This window comes from Zootermopsis nevadensis, unplaced genomic scaffold (genome assembly GCF_977971745.1).
Source record: "Zootermopsis nevadensis isolate Lab colony 2312 unplaced genomic scaffold, Znev_1.0 Znev_ptg000011l, whole genome shotgun sequence".
In the NCBI taxonomy this organism is placed as follows: Eukaryota; Metazoa; Arthropoda; class Insecta; order Blattodea; family Termopsidae; genus Zootermopsis; species Zootermopsis nevadensis.
Genome location: NW_028259143.1, coordinates 2,412,111 through 2,426,997, shown reverse-complemented (window position 1 = coordinate 2,426,997; position 14,887 = coordinate 2,412,111). Strand labels below are relative to the sequence as shown.

The following is a 14,887-nucleotide window of genomic DNA, read 5'->3' as shown; positions in this document are numbered from 1 at the left end:
CTGAAAATCTGCGACGTAGCAACAAAGTATGCAAGAGATGTTGAGCCCCTGCGTGAAGCATACGTCATAATTAGCAAGCACATCGCATTCTGGACTGATGAATGCAAGTCGAGACAGAATGAGTAAAGAACAAAGAATGACATGAAAGGGGGAAAAAGATAAGACCTAGAAATAACGTAAAACAAAAAAAAGCAGACAGAAAATTAAAATAAATAGTGTCTGGCCACAAAATATACGACAATCTTTAATATCAAAGTAATGTGTAAGTTCAAAGGGAATTACAGGTAAATGTAAAGTATTTTGTTATTATAAGTTACAGTAAGTTACAGTTTTATGGCATTTTATAATAAAAAAAAACACATTTCAGTTCATAGGACTATTGATTTAACATTTTTAGAGGCGCAACATTATTTTAAAATGTACAAACTCATCTTTATCTGCAGCTGAACCACAGTCATTTGCTAGCTAAAAAGAAAACAAATGATAAAACATGAAATCATAATTGGAATTTAATATGGCCGACCGTAAATATATCGTTCTACGTATTGCTGTATGCACGAGCCTCAAACACACGCTGGCTTTTTTTCCTCGTACACGCGTGCAACACGAACAGCCTTTGACAATTATGATAGCCAATCGGCGTCTTTCAATCTGTTTTATTTATAGTTTATTTTATGACTGTCAGTAGCGCAGACTGTAAATGTCGAAATAAAAAATTAATTCTAATACGCTTAAGCTCGTCTAGACTATATTTAAAAAATTCAGTCCGTACCGCAAAGAAAACACAAGACTTCACCATTACAAAGATCATCTGGTTATTGCTGTTTAAGAAAATAATTTCTACTTACAAGGACAACTCATTAGAAATTCATAAATACAAAATTCAGCGTTACAAGTTGTTAAATCAGATGGTACATATAGTTACCGCTGGACTTGTAGATTGGAAAGGATTTTAAAAGAACAGCTGTTACCTAATAAAAGTCCCGGAATTTGCATGGAGGTAGTGAGAAGAAATCCGATAAGCCTCAGCCAAGATAGCTTATCTCCAGACCGAGATTTGAACTCGAGACCTCAGGAATACAAAGCAAAAGTTTCATTTGGCTGAGACATGTTAAACCCAGAACCCACATAAACGGTTCGCCGCGATAGTGCGGTAACTTCTCTTACTCAGTTATAATGCATGTAGTCTAAACAGAGCGCCGTAGGCGATTCAAGCCAACTACAAGACAACTAAATGTGGTGAAATTTAATATGCAAATGCAGTAAGGTGGGAATACTATTCAATCGAAACATATTGGGCACAGGCAAACAAAGATTCTAAATACAGTGGCTCTAGAACAAACACCGTGTCTTACCAAAAATAACCTCGGAACTTCTGATAAGGAAGCGATCAATTAAAACAATTTCACTACTGGCCCTCTGACTTGTAGATACCAACGTATCATAGATACATCCAACATTCATCTTCAGCCCTGAAGACAGAAGCAGAATTTTCCTTCGAAACGGTAGTATCTACCTTTACGTCCACACGACGTTACTACTCCAAAGACTAATACCGACATTTTCACCGCGAGACCTTAAAATCTCGTACAACGAGTACGAAGGCGGTCGTATTCTGGATTTTAGCACCGTGTAGTATAATTGAAGTTTACCGACGTTTCAGAGATCCTTGCTGCCTCCATCATCAGGACGATAAAAATCTATACATTTATATATGTATTATACGCTCCTATAAAATATTGGGCAGGTCATTCATGTAAACGGAAAAGGTTTGCGAGTAGTGCCAGAAGATAACCGTGATGAATTGGAAGAGCCCACGTGAAATAGGGAGACATGAGACGTGCGCATGCGTATTAGAAGTGTAAAAGAGGGTATGTGCGTGAAATTAAATTTTGAATTATCTCTATTTGCCTGCAGTTCATACTACTACGACGCCGAGAGTCACAGAACAAACAAAAATGTTTCCGGATAGTCTCATTTGCGCTTTACTCTTTGTGTACTATTAGAAGGACTCGCATAGTCGCTCGCCACTCAGAAAATGTAGTCAGAATTCCACGCGCTGCAATGTCAAATTCCTTTCATACGCTCTCCAAATAACAAAGCTACTCTACATCAGAAAATATTTGTCGCTCGCCATAAAATTTCGCGGTATTGCAACACTTTTTAGGAGCTTAGTTGGAAATTTCTAGGTAGGTATGTTCTGTTTTTATCGTCAAAGAACAAACCGACTGAAGAGGAATTACATAAGATTACATGCACAAAATAAAAATAAATCATTCCATTTTAAAATTAATTTCATTCTTCTTTACATAAAATCGTTCATTCACAGTTTGTGGTCGCCATTTTACAATCACATTTCATTTTTCAACAGATTTGTTGATTTTCGTGGATAGATTTCATAAACAATTTTTCCAGACCAGTTGTAATTAACATGCGCTATACTGCTTGTTATTTTATCAGCATTTGGCTAACCTCAACATGACATAAATACGAAAAAAAATCCTGACTTCTTACACAGTCCGTATGTTCATTATCGTGTTCATAAAAACACGCAAACAGTACAAATCCTGAACCAGAAAAACCAAGTCTGCATCGTCACACTCTATTCTCTGAGATCTATTTTAATATTATAATGTTATCTATGCCTATGACTCCCAGGTGGTCTATTTCCTTCACCATTTCGAACTGTCATGCATGCTACATTACCTGCCGATCATCTTGATTTGATCTCCTTAATATATGGTCAAGAGTACAGATCTGTACTTATGCTATTTCCTCCAGCTTCGTGTTATTATTTTTACCTTGTAAACTTCAAACTTTTATCTCCTCTTGGGGCAAATATTCCCTTCAGAGATGGGGTAATTTTAAATTATTTTTGAATGAGCTTCTGCTGCAGTTCACATGACCTCAGTTGAGAACTGTATGTCAGTTTCTGTGTTCGCCTGTTGTGGTCTAACATCGTTTTGTCAAAAACTTCGTCAAACCTCGTAGGTTCTGTTGGTACACTAGGCCTATTGCATTACTAGGGACACGAAATATAGTATAAATGACAAGAGCGCACACTGCAATTAGGAATTACATGATTACAGGAGACAAAGTTCATACGAATTACGTTTAAACCGGTATTCGCTTAGCTGTCCAATCGCAAATTCTACCGACACAAATCTCATGCACACTGACGAATGTGAAATTTAATTTGCAAATAATTTAGGATTTTGTCGTAGTTTCGTGACAATTCTTACACATTTCTGTAGAAATTTTTCAAGTATTTCTAATTTTACCTAAAATATATTTCGTTCAGATAAAATTTAAAAAACATAAATTACATGTGTTACTCTATCGATATTGGCATACTCATCATACGTCATAATATCGATATTTCAATATCGACAAATCAATATTATACTATTATATCAAATTATTAACAAATTTCCTTAACCAAAGAGTTAATCTTTATAAGGTTTATTTCCACAGTATATACCAGGGTATCTGCAGTATTAGTGTTAGCTTTCCCAGTCTCACAAGTTCTGACGACTACAATGTTGGTATGAAGTTCATACCAAGTTTCGTTAAAATCTCTCAATTGGTTCTGAAGTTACTGTATATGACAGACTTGGTCACGCGAACAATCCACCTTGTAGGCCAATTGTTTCAAAGCATACTTGAACAATTACAGAACCTCATATCACGTCAGTGCAAGTAAGATCTAAGGTATTTATTATTTTAGCGTTAAGATCGCCTTTGGAATGTCATTTACTCCAAAAAGAACACGTTTGGAGTCTTATAAGCAGGCCTTTATGTTACTAAAATAAGCTATCAAGTGTCACTGTACCCGATCCATAAGAGGAATGGTCAGCTTTGGCAAGCTGAGTTAGAATATCGATTAAACATCATTGCAGGACTGTCGCTGTAAAGAATCTCTAACATTTCTGGTTTCAATGACCGGTCGTTATTAACCCCTGACGGAAAACTGAGTAACTACGCCCTGAGCTCTCTCTTTTTCTTTTTTTCTCGACTCGTTTGCTTATTGAGTGAATTCGTCCGCTCCCATAAACCCAGATGCTTGATCATTTATTCTCACCACATCTATAACAGCAGACTACATTCGCGTCGTATTTTACAACCTCACAATCACATTTTACCCCATTTCCACGTCGCCAGTGCAATAAGTCCATTCATCTACCGCCCCCTTAAACCAAGACTTTATCCATTCCACCCACGGACATAATCTTTCATCAAACCGGCTGTAGTCCATTCTTTTTCATAGTTGTCATCTTTCTTCTTTTCTCTTCAGTCATAACCTACGGTAATTCTTTATGGACGCATTTCACGAAAAATTCTACACGCAGCGAAATTCTCTTCCAGGTATTTACCTAGCGGAATTTAACCCGTCACTCAGCATTAAAAATCTCTGCAATAAATATTTCTGAGTGAGATTTTAGGTTCTCAGGGCAGCGATTATAAATACTGCAACATTACTACATTTATAATTTTATTCTGTAAATTACAGTAACCTGCATTTACATATATGCCCTTTTTATGACATATTTCACTGTTAAACAAATTCAAAATTTCAGTCATCAAAATATAAAACTTTTACCACATTAAAAACCTAATTTAATATATTACCAGCGTATCACGCACCACATTTTAAATACCACACATGTAAATAAAACTTCATACCATAAAAATTTCACTTAGCATATTACTTGTATTCACACATTCCATGTTTTCTGCCCCTTTTACAATTGTATTAATTTACACAAATCACCATATAACAGCCAGCTTACCACACCAATCTCAATTTAGTATATTATCACAATATTCATACGTCATCTGCTACCAGTCTACCTCCTTCATCGTGTCTTTACATTCATTAATTTTTATAAAACATAATATAATTATATCAGACTAAAAACGTAATTCTATTTTAACACTTGAATGTTAGACCATCAAATACATAAAACTTTTTATTACCTAAACTTTTAATCCGTTTATAGTCCTTTACGTTTCAGCCCTCATAGGTCGTCTTTAGTGTGTCCTTTTATAATTTTACTACAACGAGATGGAACATAAAATGAACTTCAATATAATTTCAACGGCATGTTCCACGCATCCTTCATTTTCTAGTGGTTTTGGCATTTACGAAATGTTTCAGCATTATTTTTATCCTATCAATATATAACAAAATCTCATGTTAAATATTGTATTACGAGTTAATTCTATCATGCCTCGATTACTAGCATATCGCGAATGTGACACGTATTCACCAATTATATAGACGTAGAAATATTTGGTCCGAACTGATGTTAAGAACCTGTCGTAGTATGCGATTTTCTCGTTATGGACATGAGGATTAGTCGCAAGTTACTTCGCGATGATATATCACCTGCACAGAATATTTAGCGTCCAATATGAATGGATAATCACGCGCTAAGTAATCTCGGTTGCCCTATATGTAAATGTATTTATGCCAACCTGATTCTCTGTTGGCGCTTAAAGCTTAGTGTTCTAAATTACATTGTACTGAATGTATGTATGTATATATATATATATATATATATATATATATATATATATATATAACAAAATACGATTTATGATTGTGTACCATTCACAGCTGACAAAGTTTTCAATAATGACGCTAGACGACACAGCGTTCTATTTTAGAAGTACTATTACCATTACTTGTGTTGGGCAAGGCCGTGGTCTAGGCAACACGGAGTTTTCCTCCGTGGCATCCCAACAATTACTCCATTCACACACAGAAGAAGGCAATGGCAAACCACTTCTGGATCATCTGCCAAGGACGTATATGAACAGGTCTCAGTCCGAGAAAAGGATGGAAGGATCCTGTTCATATGGACCTGTCGTCAGACAGAACACTAAGTAATAGTAAATTACCATAGGCAGCTTCAATAATTTCCTATAAAGGGCACGGAGTAACAGAATAAGAAATGGAATAAATAAAATGTGAAAGAAATGCAGAAATAGAATAACTTGAACTTCAACGAGAGTTTCACAGTAGTTACAATATAATTCACGCAAAAACAAGTTAAAGGATTTTCTTTCGAAGCTCTATCGACATTTTAATTGTGTAAAACACAATGTAGATGTATCTGTCCGCTGAGTGAAAGCCTTCTCTATTTCCAGCCACTACCAGAAAATCTGGTTCTGTATCCTGTGATCAAGGAAACGGATGGAGAAAGGGAAACCTCTTACCTGGGTCTCAAAATGGTCATAAAACCTCACCACTTTCCTCATGGCCGTCTCAAAATCCGATGTTCTGCGTCTATCCACGATATATACTACCAGAGTACGGAAAAAAGCGTTGAAGAAGAACGACCCCGCGGGTTGCTGCATGGCACAGGGGCAGGAATCCACTACGTACACACCCCACAGAGCCCCGCGACAGACCTTCCACCGTCAGGTCAAAGGTTCGAGCCCGATACCACCATTCCCCAGGGTAAGTTTCATGATTAAAGTTTGTTTGTGGGTTTAGACGTGCGTCAAATTCTATGGTAGTTATTTTATCTCGTGACTACAGACCAAAGGATATCACGTGAAAAATCTAGTACAATCACCGTAATTTATAATTATGAAAATAATTTAAAATTTCATGTACCTGTTAATAATTATTACGGTCAAAATCAGAACTCTACGCTCTCACGAATTGCATGAGCGTTATTAGACTTTTAACTCAGTCTCTGACTACAGATTGCTTGTGGGAGCAAAGGATTTCTCGTCCAGACCGGCTCTCGGACCCACCAAGCCTAATGTTCAATGGACTTTGACTGTGCGTCCTTTCCCCAGGGATAAAACGCGGTCGTGGCGTGTATCAGGACAGAACAGTAATTAACCCTTTGAAGCCCAAATGCGTCTACATAATATTTAATGATTCAGTCCGAACCGCAAAGAAAACACAACGCTTCACCATTGCAAAGATCAACTGGTTAACGCTGTTTAAGGATGTAATCGCTCTTTGCAGTGAGAATCATACGCAACCCATAATTAGACAATGAGAAGTTGGAAGAACGTAAATAGTACATGTTCAGTACAAGCCAGTGGAATCAGATTTCAAGTCCCTGTTTGGAACACATTAATAATCAAAGTACGGCTAAACTTGAGAATTAAGACTGACCACGTTGCAAACAAGCAGGGAAATTTTCGAACCAGCAACATCGCACTCTAAAGGAATTAATAAATCAGTGACCACTTAACCAATGAAGAGCATTCTTGTATAAGACCCTCAGGCTAATGAGAGGTTGAGAGTAAATTCGTTCACATGATAATGTAGAAATATTCAGGGCTCTGTATGGTATCAATTGGACGAATTAATTTCAATGTTTGTGTGTTTCTATCTTTAGAAAATTACACCTAATAAAATGGGTGATTTTTAAATAAAAATAAAATCGACGCGAACTAACAATATTTCGATACTTATAACTCGCCCCATAGGATAAAATCCTTGATAAGTTTGCAATCTCCCAGATAGTCAAAAAATTATTCATCTTTAGCAGAACACCCGATATTTCTTTAACGTTTACACACGATTGGTACTTAACGTGAGTTTGATGAACGCAGTCAATATCTTCACAGACAATTCAATTAACATTCATTTTAATATTATTTCCCATCTAATACTAGGCCCTTCTTATGATCTCTTTAGTTCACATTTTTAAGCCAAACGTTTATATATATTTCTTATACCCCCCATGCATAATAAATATCCCACTCATTTAATTCTTGGCCTAATTACCATATTATTATATTTGGCGCAGAGTAAAAATGACGAAATTCATAATAGTGTATTTATCTACATATACGTACAATTCATATCTTGCACTTAAATGTTTCTTTCAGGATTTCTTTTCCAAAAATCTTTAGCTTGTGCTTCTTCAAATATCAGCTTGGGTCCGTCCGTCCGTCCGTCCGTCCTGACAAATTTATATTTGTTTTCCTCCAATAAATTACAAAAAAAAATACAAATTAACTAGTCGATGATTAAGATGGTAAAGTTGCGTCATATTGTGATATAATAAGTATATATTAAATCTTGTCCGTCTAATCACAATAATTCTTATTAAATATTATTAAAATATTACAATAATTAACATTTAAAATATTTAAAATATTAAATGATGTTCTTTATCGAAATATTCGATTTACATTAGACCATCATTTTTTCATGTTTCAATACATGTTTCATTATTTATCGTTTTGAAGCTTTATATAATTATATACACCTGAGGATGGTTCTTTTAGGAACTGAAACATGTCGTGAAACATGGAAAATGATGGTCTAATGTAAATCGAATATTTCGATAAAGAACATCATTTAATATTTTAAATATTTTAAATATTAATTATTGTAATATTTTAATAATATTTAATAAGAATTATTGTGATTAGACGGACAAGATTTAATATATAGTCGATGATTGTTTTCTTCGACATTCCTCTCAATTCGCTGTATCCTATCATGATCATCACACCTTATTCGTACTGCACAGCATCAACAGTTGATACATCATCGTAAATAATGGTATAACTGGCCCTTCAATCAATTAATCTCACTGGAAAACTTCTGCTATGTGCTTACTCCATCATAAATAAATTATCTCTAAGACACATCACAGTATTTATCCTCAAGTTGGCTTCACGCTCCGTCAAATTCAACCTCACTTACGTCTTTTACTAATATGATTCCAGAAGACGTACCAGCGTCTGGCGGCTGCAGGGTCGCGATAGCAACGATGCAAGCTGTCGTTTCTTCCTCACCATTGGCTCTCATGATGCTTTTGTTCACCGTCAGATGAACCCAAAAACAAGTCCACCCCCACAACAGACCATCGTAATAGCATCGTAAGTCAAGACGGAGAACAACTTCCGAGAAAGAGGAGAGAGATTCGCTGTAAGAGTAATTCAATAAATAACTCGATACTCAGGCAATTTGCCTCGCCGCTGACATCCTCAACCTTTTCATTCTCAAGAAATATATTTATGTGTAACATATAAGAGCGTATAGCTTTACTGTATATGACGTAACGAAGTGTTTTGCCGAGTCATCTTATGTCTCAAATAAAAAGCGAGCAGACAAATATAATAAATTAATAATCCCCGTGTCAGAGACCGAAATAGTGCATTAAGTGCGGACATGTCTCAATTTATATTTAAAGCAATGGGGTAGGTGCCTATGGAACAGTTCGTGAGTCAGGATAGGACTTAAAATAAAAGTCGGTAGAAGGATATGAAGAAGTGTTTGTTCCCAACTCCGTCTTCTGTCTCTTCATATGCGACGTTAAATAAGTGATGAATCTTATTAACCCCTCCGTAGCATCCCTTATAATAATGCGAAGACAGAAAACTTATCGGTCGTGAAGAATAGCAGGTTTAAACATTTCTGTGATGCAATTTTTTTTAGAACTAACAACTCCATTGAGCAGAGTCCTTGAAAAGCTGATAGCCGCTTAGCTGATCCAAAATTTCCCTAATTCTAATTTCGTCACTTTGTTCATTTCAATACGTTCTGGAAAATCTGAGTGAAGAATTTCAGGAAGGCTAAAACATTTCATCAGAAATAAAACACGTATTGCTGGAATTATATATTTTTTTTTGTATTTTTATAGATGTAACTCATTTAAGATAGTTATAATTACGACGTTTATAGGAACAAAATTACATCTCCCGATGCATAAAGTAATACCGAACGAATGTGTTTCTGTGTTGCTGTAACGCTCTGAAATTACACTCGGCAATAAAACGTTGACTTTTTAACTTAACTGAATCTCTACGGAAGAAATTAAAACTGCTTATCAAAGGCGAAAGTGTAAATCGCAGTCATAATGCATGCTGTAGTATGTATGTATATAATCATCCCCTTTAAAGCCGAAACTCATTTAAATAATATTTAAGAATTAAGGTCGTACCGCGAAGAAAACACAACTCTTTACCATTACGAAGATCAATTGGTTAATGCTGTTTAATAAAATGACCACCGTTTACAGTGAAAATTATACAAAAATCCATAACACAAAATGCAGACCTACTAATCGCTGACGCAGTAGGGACGTATAATTATCACTGGATTTTTAAGGGTTAAATGTTTTTGTTTTTTTAATTCACGACTTGACACAGTAACATATTTACGATGGTTTTAGGGTAGTATGGATAAATTACGAAGGATCCAGAGACAATGGAAACTTTAGTTAACAGAGAAAAATTAAGATATTCAGCACAGAACGAAATTCTGTCAATGGTGAACAATCAGTTTTAACAATTCTGCTCGTGTTACTTACACAAGATCTTTTAAGTTTTAAATGTGATGTATCGATATGAAAGACATATAACAATTTGTGTTAATTCATTCAAGGGATGTACGTAATATGTTATATAATTAGTTATTGTCTATGTACACAAATAATCTACCAGAAGCGAAAACAGTGAATTTTTAAACGACAAGCGCGGCTGGGACCGAGATTAAGTTGGTGCTATACGACCTCTCCCCTCAAGCGCCTACATGGCGTATAGTGGGATAACTTTACTTTCATTTTATTGTTAGGGGGGAGAGGCGAGTTGTAGAAAGGTGTTTGCCGAGGGTCATTAATACATTTCAAGGTCATATGAAATACTGTGAGCGACAAGACAGAACCTCGATGTATATTTGGCACTACAATAACTTACGTTGTTCTAAATACACGCTTTAATGCATTTTAAGGCATTTGGGATAAAGAAGTCAGATTAGATAAAATACACACATACACCTGTGTTAAGTGCACAGACGAACGAGACTGTCATATAAGAATCACCGACCGCTAACTTTCTCGTCTCGTAACCTGAGAAATATTAAAAAGAAATTTCTAGTCATCTCCAGACAATTTTCTGCTTTAGTTGGCTCATTGATACAATAACTTAATGTCCCTATTCCAACATAAAATATATAAAAAAAGTATTTCCTTCAAATTGAGTGACCCTAATTCCTTTGGCCAGTAAAGCCGCATTCCTTGGAGTCCTGTGCAAAGATTGCCGAGAAAGTGGAATTTATTCCTTGTTGTAAATGTTGTCAGTTTATTATAAACATATGTGTGCGTATAAATTAATAAATACTTGCTCATGAAGATCACATGTGTTACCGTCTAAATATATTGTAATATTAATGCTTATGTCCTTGAGTAGACTGAAGAGGGTGTTTGAAGTTGGGTTAAGATATGTGATGCAGAATCGAATTTGTTTTTTAAACTGTTAAAATAGTGATATATAGGCCTAATTATTGGTGGCTGAACTGATTTAAGTTACACTAAAGCGAATTTTACAAATTTTAAATCTCTAAATACAAAGTTTCTCACGTGAAAATAATTAAAAATTTACTATTGTTTAATTTATATTTATTATAGTTTTGGATATGGAAAATCTTTGGCACTGTGTAACAGTGACGTCGACCTACTGGTATAAATTTTATTTCCAGTCGTTTCGATGTTTAGGTACAAACACCGAAATTTTTCAGGGTGTGTGATCTCAACAACACTCACAAAACTTTCGTTATTATTCGTGGTAAAGATGATGACGTTTGATGTAGTAAAAGAGCGAAGAATTTATTAAGACAAGCGATATTTTTGTGTGACATACTTTCTTCCTGTGTGGTAAACTGTACATTGAAATCAAATAAAATGTCATATTTTATACATTAAAATTCTTCAATGCTTTTATTCTCTTGTGTTATAGTGCTATTGTTTACCATGATCCATCACGACACATTCTGGGGGGAGGGGGAGAATTTTATTCCAAAGAAATTTTCAAAAAAAAATATAAATTTTTGTTTGACCTTTTGACAGAGACAGAGAGAGAAAGTAGGGTCGTAGCGACCGACACTACATTCAACCGGGGTGGGAAATAAATTTACTTCTACGACGGTTCCCAGGCAATGACCACTCGTCCTTCTGGTAACGGTAGGTTTTATGAAGGTAAGGCGTTTATAAGTTGAGAAAGTAAATGAATTAAAATTGGAAAAAGGAGAAACGTTGAGCAGCAGACCTGCTTAAAGTCTGAATGTTTGTTCTTTCAACGTATTTTCCCATCCCACGTTACTGTACGCGAAATTTTTATAATTTTTAATTTATTGAGGTTCATTTAAGAGGTGAATAGAACATTCAGTATTTACAGCATAAGATCGTGCTTAGCATAACAAGCAAAAGCTCAGTGTGCATCTTTGCAGTTCTCTGTCTACCTGTTTATGAAACTCTACATCCATAACCGTGGGATCATACATCAATTCCTGACACTAACAGCTGGCTTCTGTGGCATGGATCGAGTGTAGGTCACGGTCTGTGGAAGCAAATATATGTAAACCACAAATTTTGGACCCTACACAGGTGTTCCACTTAAAACATAACACTAACTACTGCAGATAAACCCCTTCAAGCAGTTGCTCAGCTACTCAAAAAAACTTCTAGCCTTTTTTTTCGGACCGCCAAAATTCTTTATCGTGTTCACAACAGTCCATATAAATGAATATTAACTTATTTAAATGAACCAAGCAAGTTCGTATAGCACCAAGAATAAAATTTTGCATTTGTATTCGGGTGAGGGGGGAGGAGTGCCCGTTTCGATTTACAATATCGAACATCGAATATTCTGATTAATGTTGAGAGTGGTTTCCCTCAGTCACTCTAGGCGAATGATGATACATTACGTTTTTTTATCATGTCTGTTCTGCTGGAATATAAATGGCGAAGGGCGAAAATGTGCAAGAACGAACGAGAAGTGTTACAATCCGTCATTTTAAACTTCCGAACTTTCATTTTATCGATATATCCTGCCATACGATTACTAACGACCACAACGCCCCCTTCACAAGTCGTCAGTACTACATTCTGATGCAACGATATTCTACTGCAAAAGAAATATGAATAATAAACTATGTTCAGAAACACATACGATTTCTCATGTAGCCTCGATATAAAATAGACATATAAACCTTCCCTTCATTTTCACAAAATATTTTCATAAACATTCAAAAGCCTTTACTTTCAACCTCTGAAAAATTCAATTAAATCGCATTCTCTCTAGAAGTCCGTGACTTCGTTATTTGAATGTGGATATATGAAATTCTATTTTTATTAAATTATAATTGCATTGACTACCATCGTCAGTGAATGAATGATGAAGGTCGATTCTTCGATTTTATAAAACTCGTAGACAGATCAGTTATTGTCAATCACAGACTGACGCATTGGCACAAAATATGTAGTTGTTCGTGGCTCGGTAGAAACTAACTTCTCCTTTCGAAATGTATTATTTTTTTAAATTAAATTATCCCCGTGGCAGTAATGTTTCGTAGACGTTGCTAAGAGGAACACAGCAGCCCATCTAATACATCTGCCTTATTTTTTTTTTTTTTTTTTTTTCCTCTCAGTGTCATATACAATCATTGCTGTTTATAAACGTAACCGAAACGCGAGCTAGGAACAGAAAGTTAAAAGTTTGACTTCAGGGTAAATGATAAAAATCTTTAAAGGAGAGGGTTTGTAAACTTCACTTAAAATATTTTTTTACAAACGAAATTATTTCGTTCAATTATCGAGTTATTGTATCACCGTAACTAGTACGTTAAAACAGTTTCGGCTGCAAGATCATAAGTTGTTTTTCGCTTACGCCAAGCATAAAAAACACCAAAGACTCGTACAATTTTCAGAATTTTGAAAAATCTATTGATACTCGCTGCATTCATAATGCAACAAAATATAAATTAGTTAATATTTGTTTCAAAATATTTTCCTCTAACAGACACTTTTTCACTCTATCGATTGATCAAATAGAAAAATTGTATCGATAAAATGCACGTAACAATTAACAACTCTATTAATAAACAAATTAGTCTTGTCTTCCATCTTGTCAGATTACTGTATAACTTCACATTATACTTTTTTCAGCTACTCGATAAAAACTTACCTGATCTGTAGACCTTCACGTACTGAAACGACAGTCGCAAACACACTATATAGTCTTTCTTCTGGACCCACACCATATTTTGGCCTTTTAGGTTAGTTGTGTACCTTGAACCAATCACATAATAAATCTTGGAATTTGAATGCTCACAGACCGACACCGGGCCAAGTCAATACAAACGCAACATCTTACTTCTTTGCAGTCTTAATTCTGGTTATTGGCAAGTTCTCAGTGGTAACTTAGTATCACAGACGTGAAATATTACTTTTTTTCATCTGTGATTTGAAGTAGGTATTTCCGTTTATTTGACGACGTATTCAACTTTTTCAAGCATATGGCCTGTATAAAAATGTCGGCATCGTTTATATTTCTACCCACAAGAACAGCTGCTCCTGATCCTAACCTCTCTTGAAAATTACTTTATTAGAATTTATTTTATAACCTACATTATTATAAATCTCCCCAAAAGAACATTATCGTAATAAACAAATTCTTGATTTTTGTCATTCAAATACAGCTGTTCCTGGTCCTAACCTCTGAAAAACTACTACCTCATTTTGCATGTGCACCTCTAATTGGCATGCGAGTAAAACAGGTTATGAAATATAAAACTACTCAGTGCATTTTTGCAACTTTTGTTTGTGAATGTGCCAAAAGAAAAGGACTCTATCTTCAGCACCCAGATGTTGTGTAGCCGTGTTGGACTTACCTCACTCCAAGCACTGCACCACTTACGAACTTAAATGCACGATGAGACCAAGCTGGAATGACAAAATTCTCTCCTTACAAAACACTTTTTTAAAATCACTGTAACATTCAATATGGTATTACATATCCAGAAAGTTATATTATGTATTAACATATCAAAGGTCCTTCTGAATTCAGGTTCATCACTGAACACTTCATGACAAAGAACCTACTTTTATTCAAGTAAAACATTATT

At 35.2% G+C, this 14,887-nt stretch overlaps 1 protein-coding gene across 2 annotated transcripts in view; it reads left to right on the top strand.

Annotated features, from left to right (window-relative positions):
* LOC110839591 (uncharacterized) overlaps nt 1-14,815 on the top strand; it is a 120,863-nt gene extending 106,048 nt beyond the window's left edge. The window contains exons 5-7 of one of the 2 annotated variants that reach the window (XR_015534670.1): nt 6,154-6,466; nt 8,713-8,914; nt 11,832-14,815. Coding sequence is in view for 1 of the 2 variants with exons in the window: in XM_022083949.2 (XP_021939641.1) it covers nt 6,154-6,466; nt 8,713-8,819 (420 nt within the window). In the remaining variant the exon portion in view is untranslated. Of the gene's footprint in view, nt 1-6,153; nt 6,467-8,712; nt 11,690-11,831 lie in introns of those variants that run through there. The other variant, XM_022083949.2, reaches the window with a different exon arrangement.
* Nucleotides 14,816-14,887: the final 72 nt, after the last annotated feature.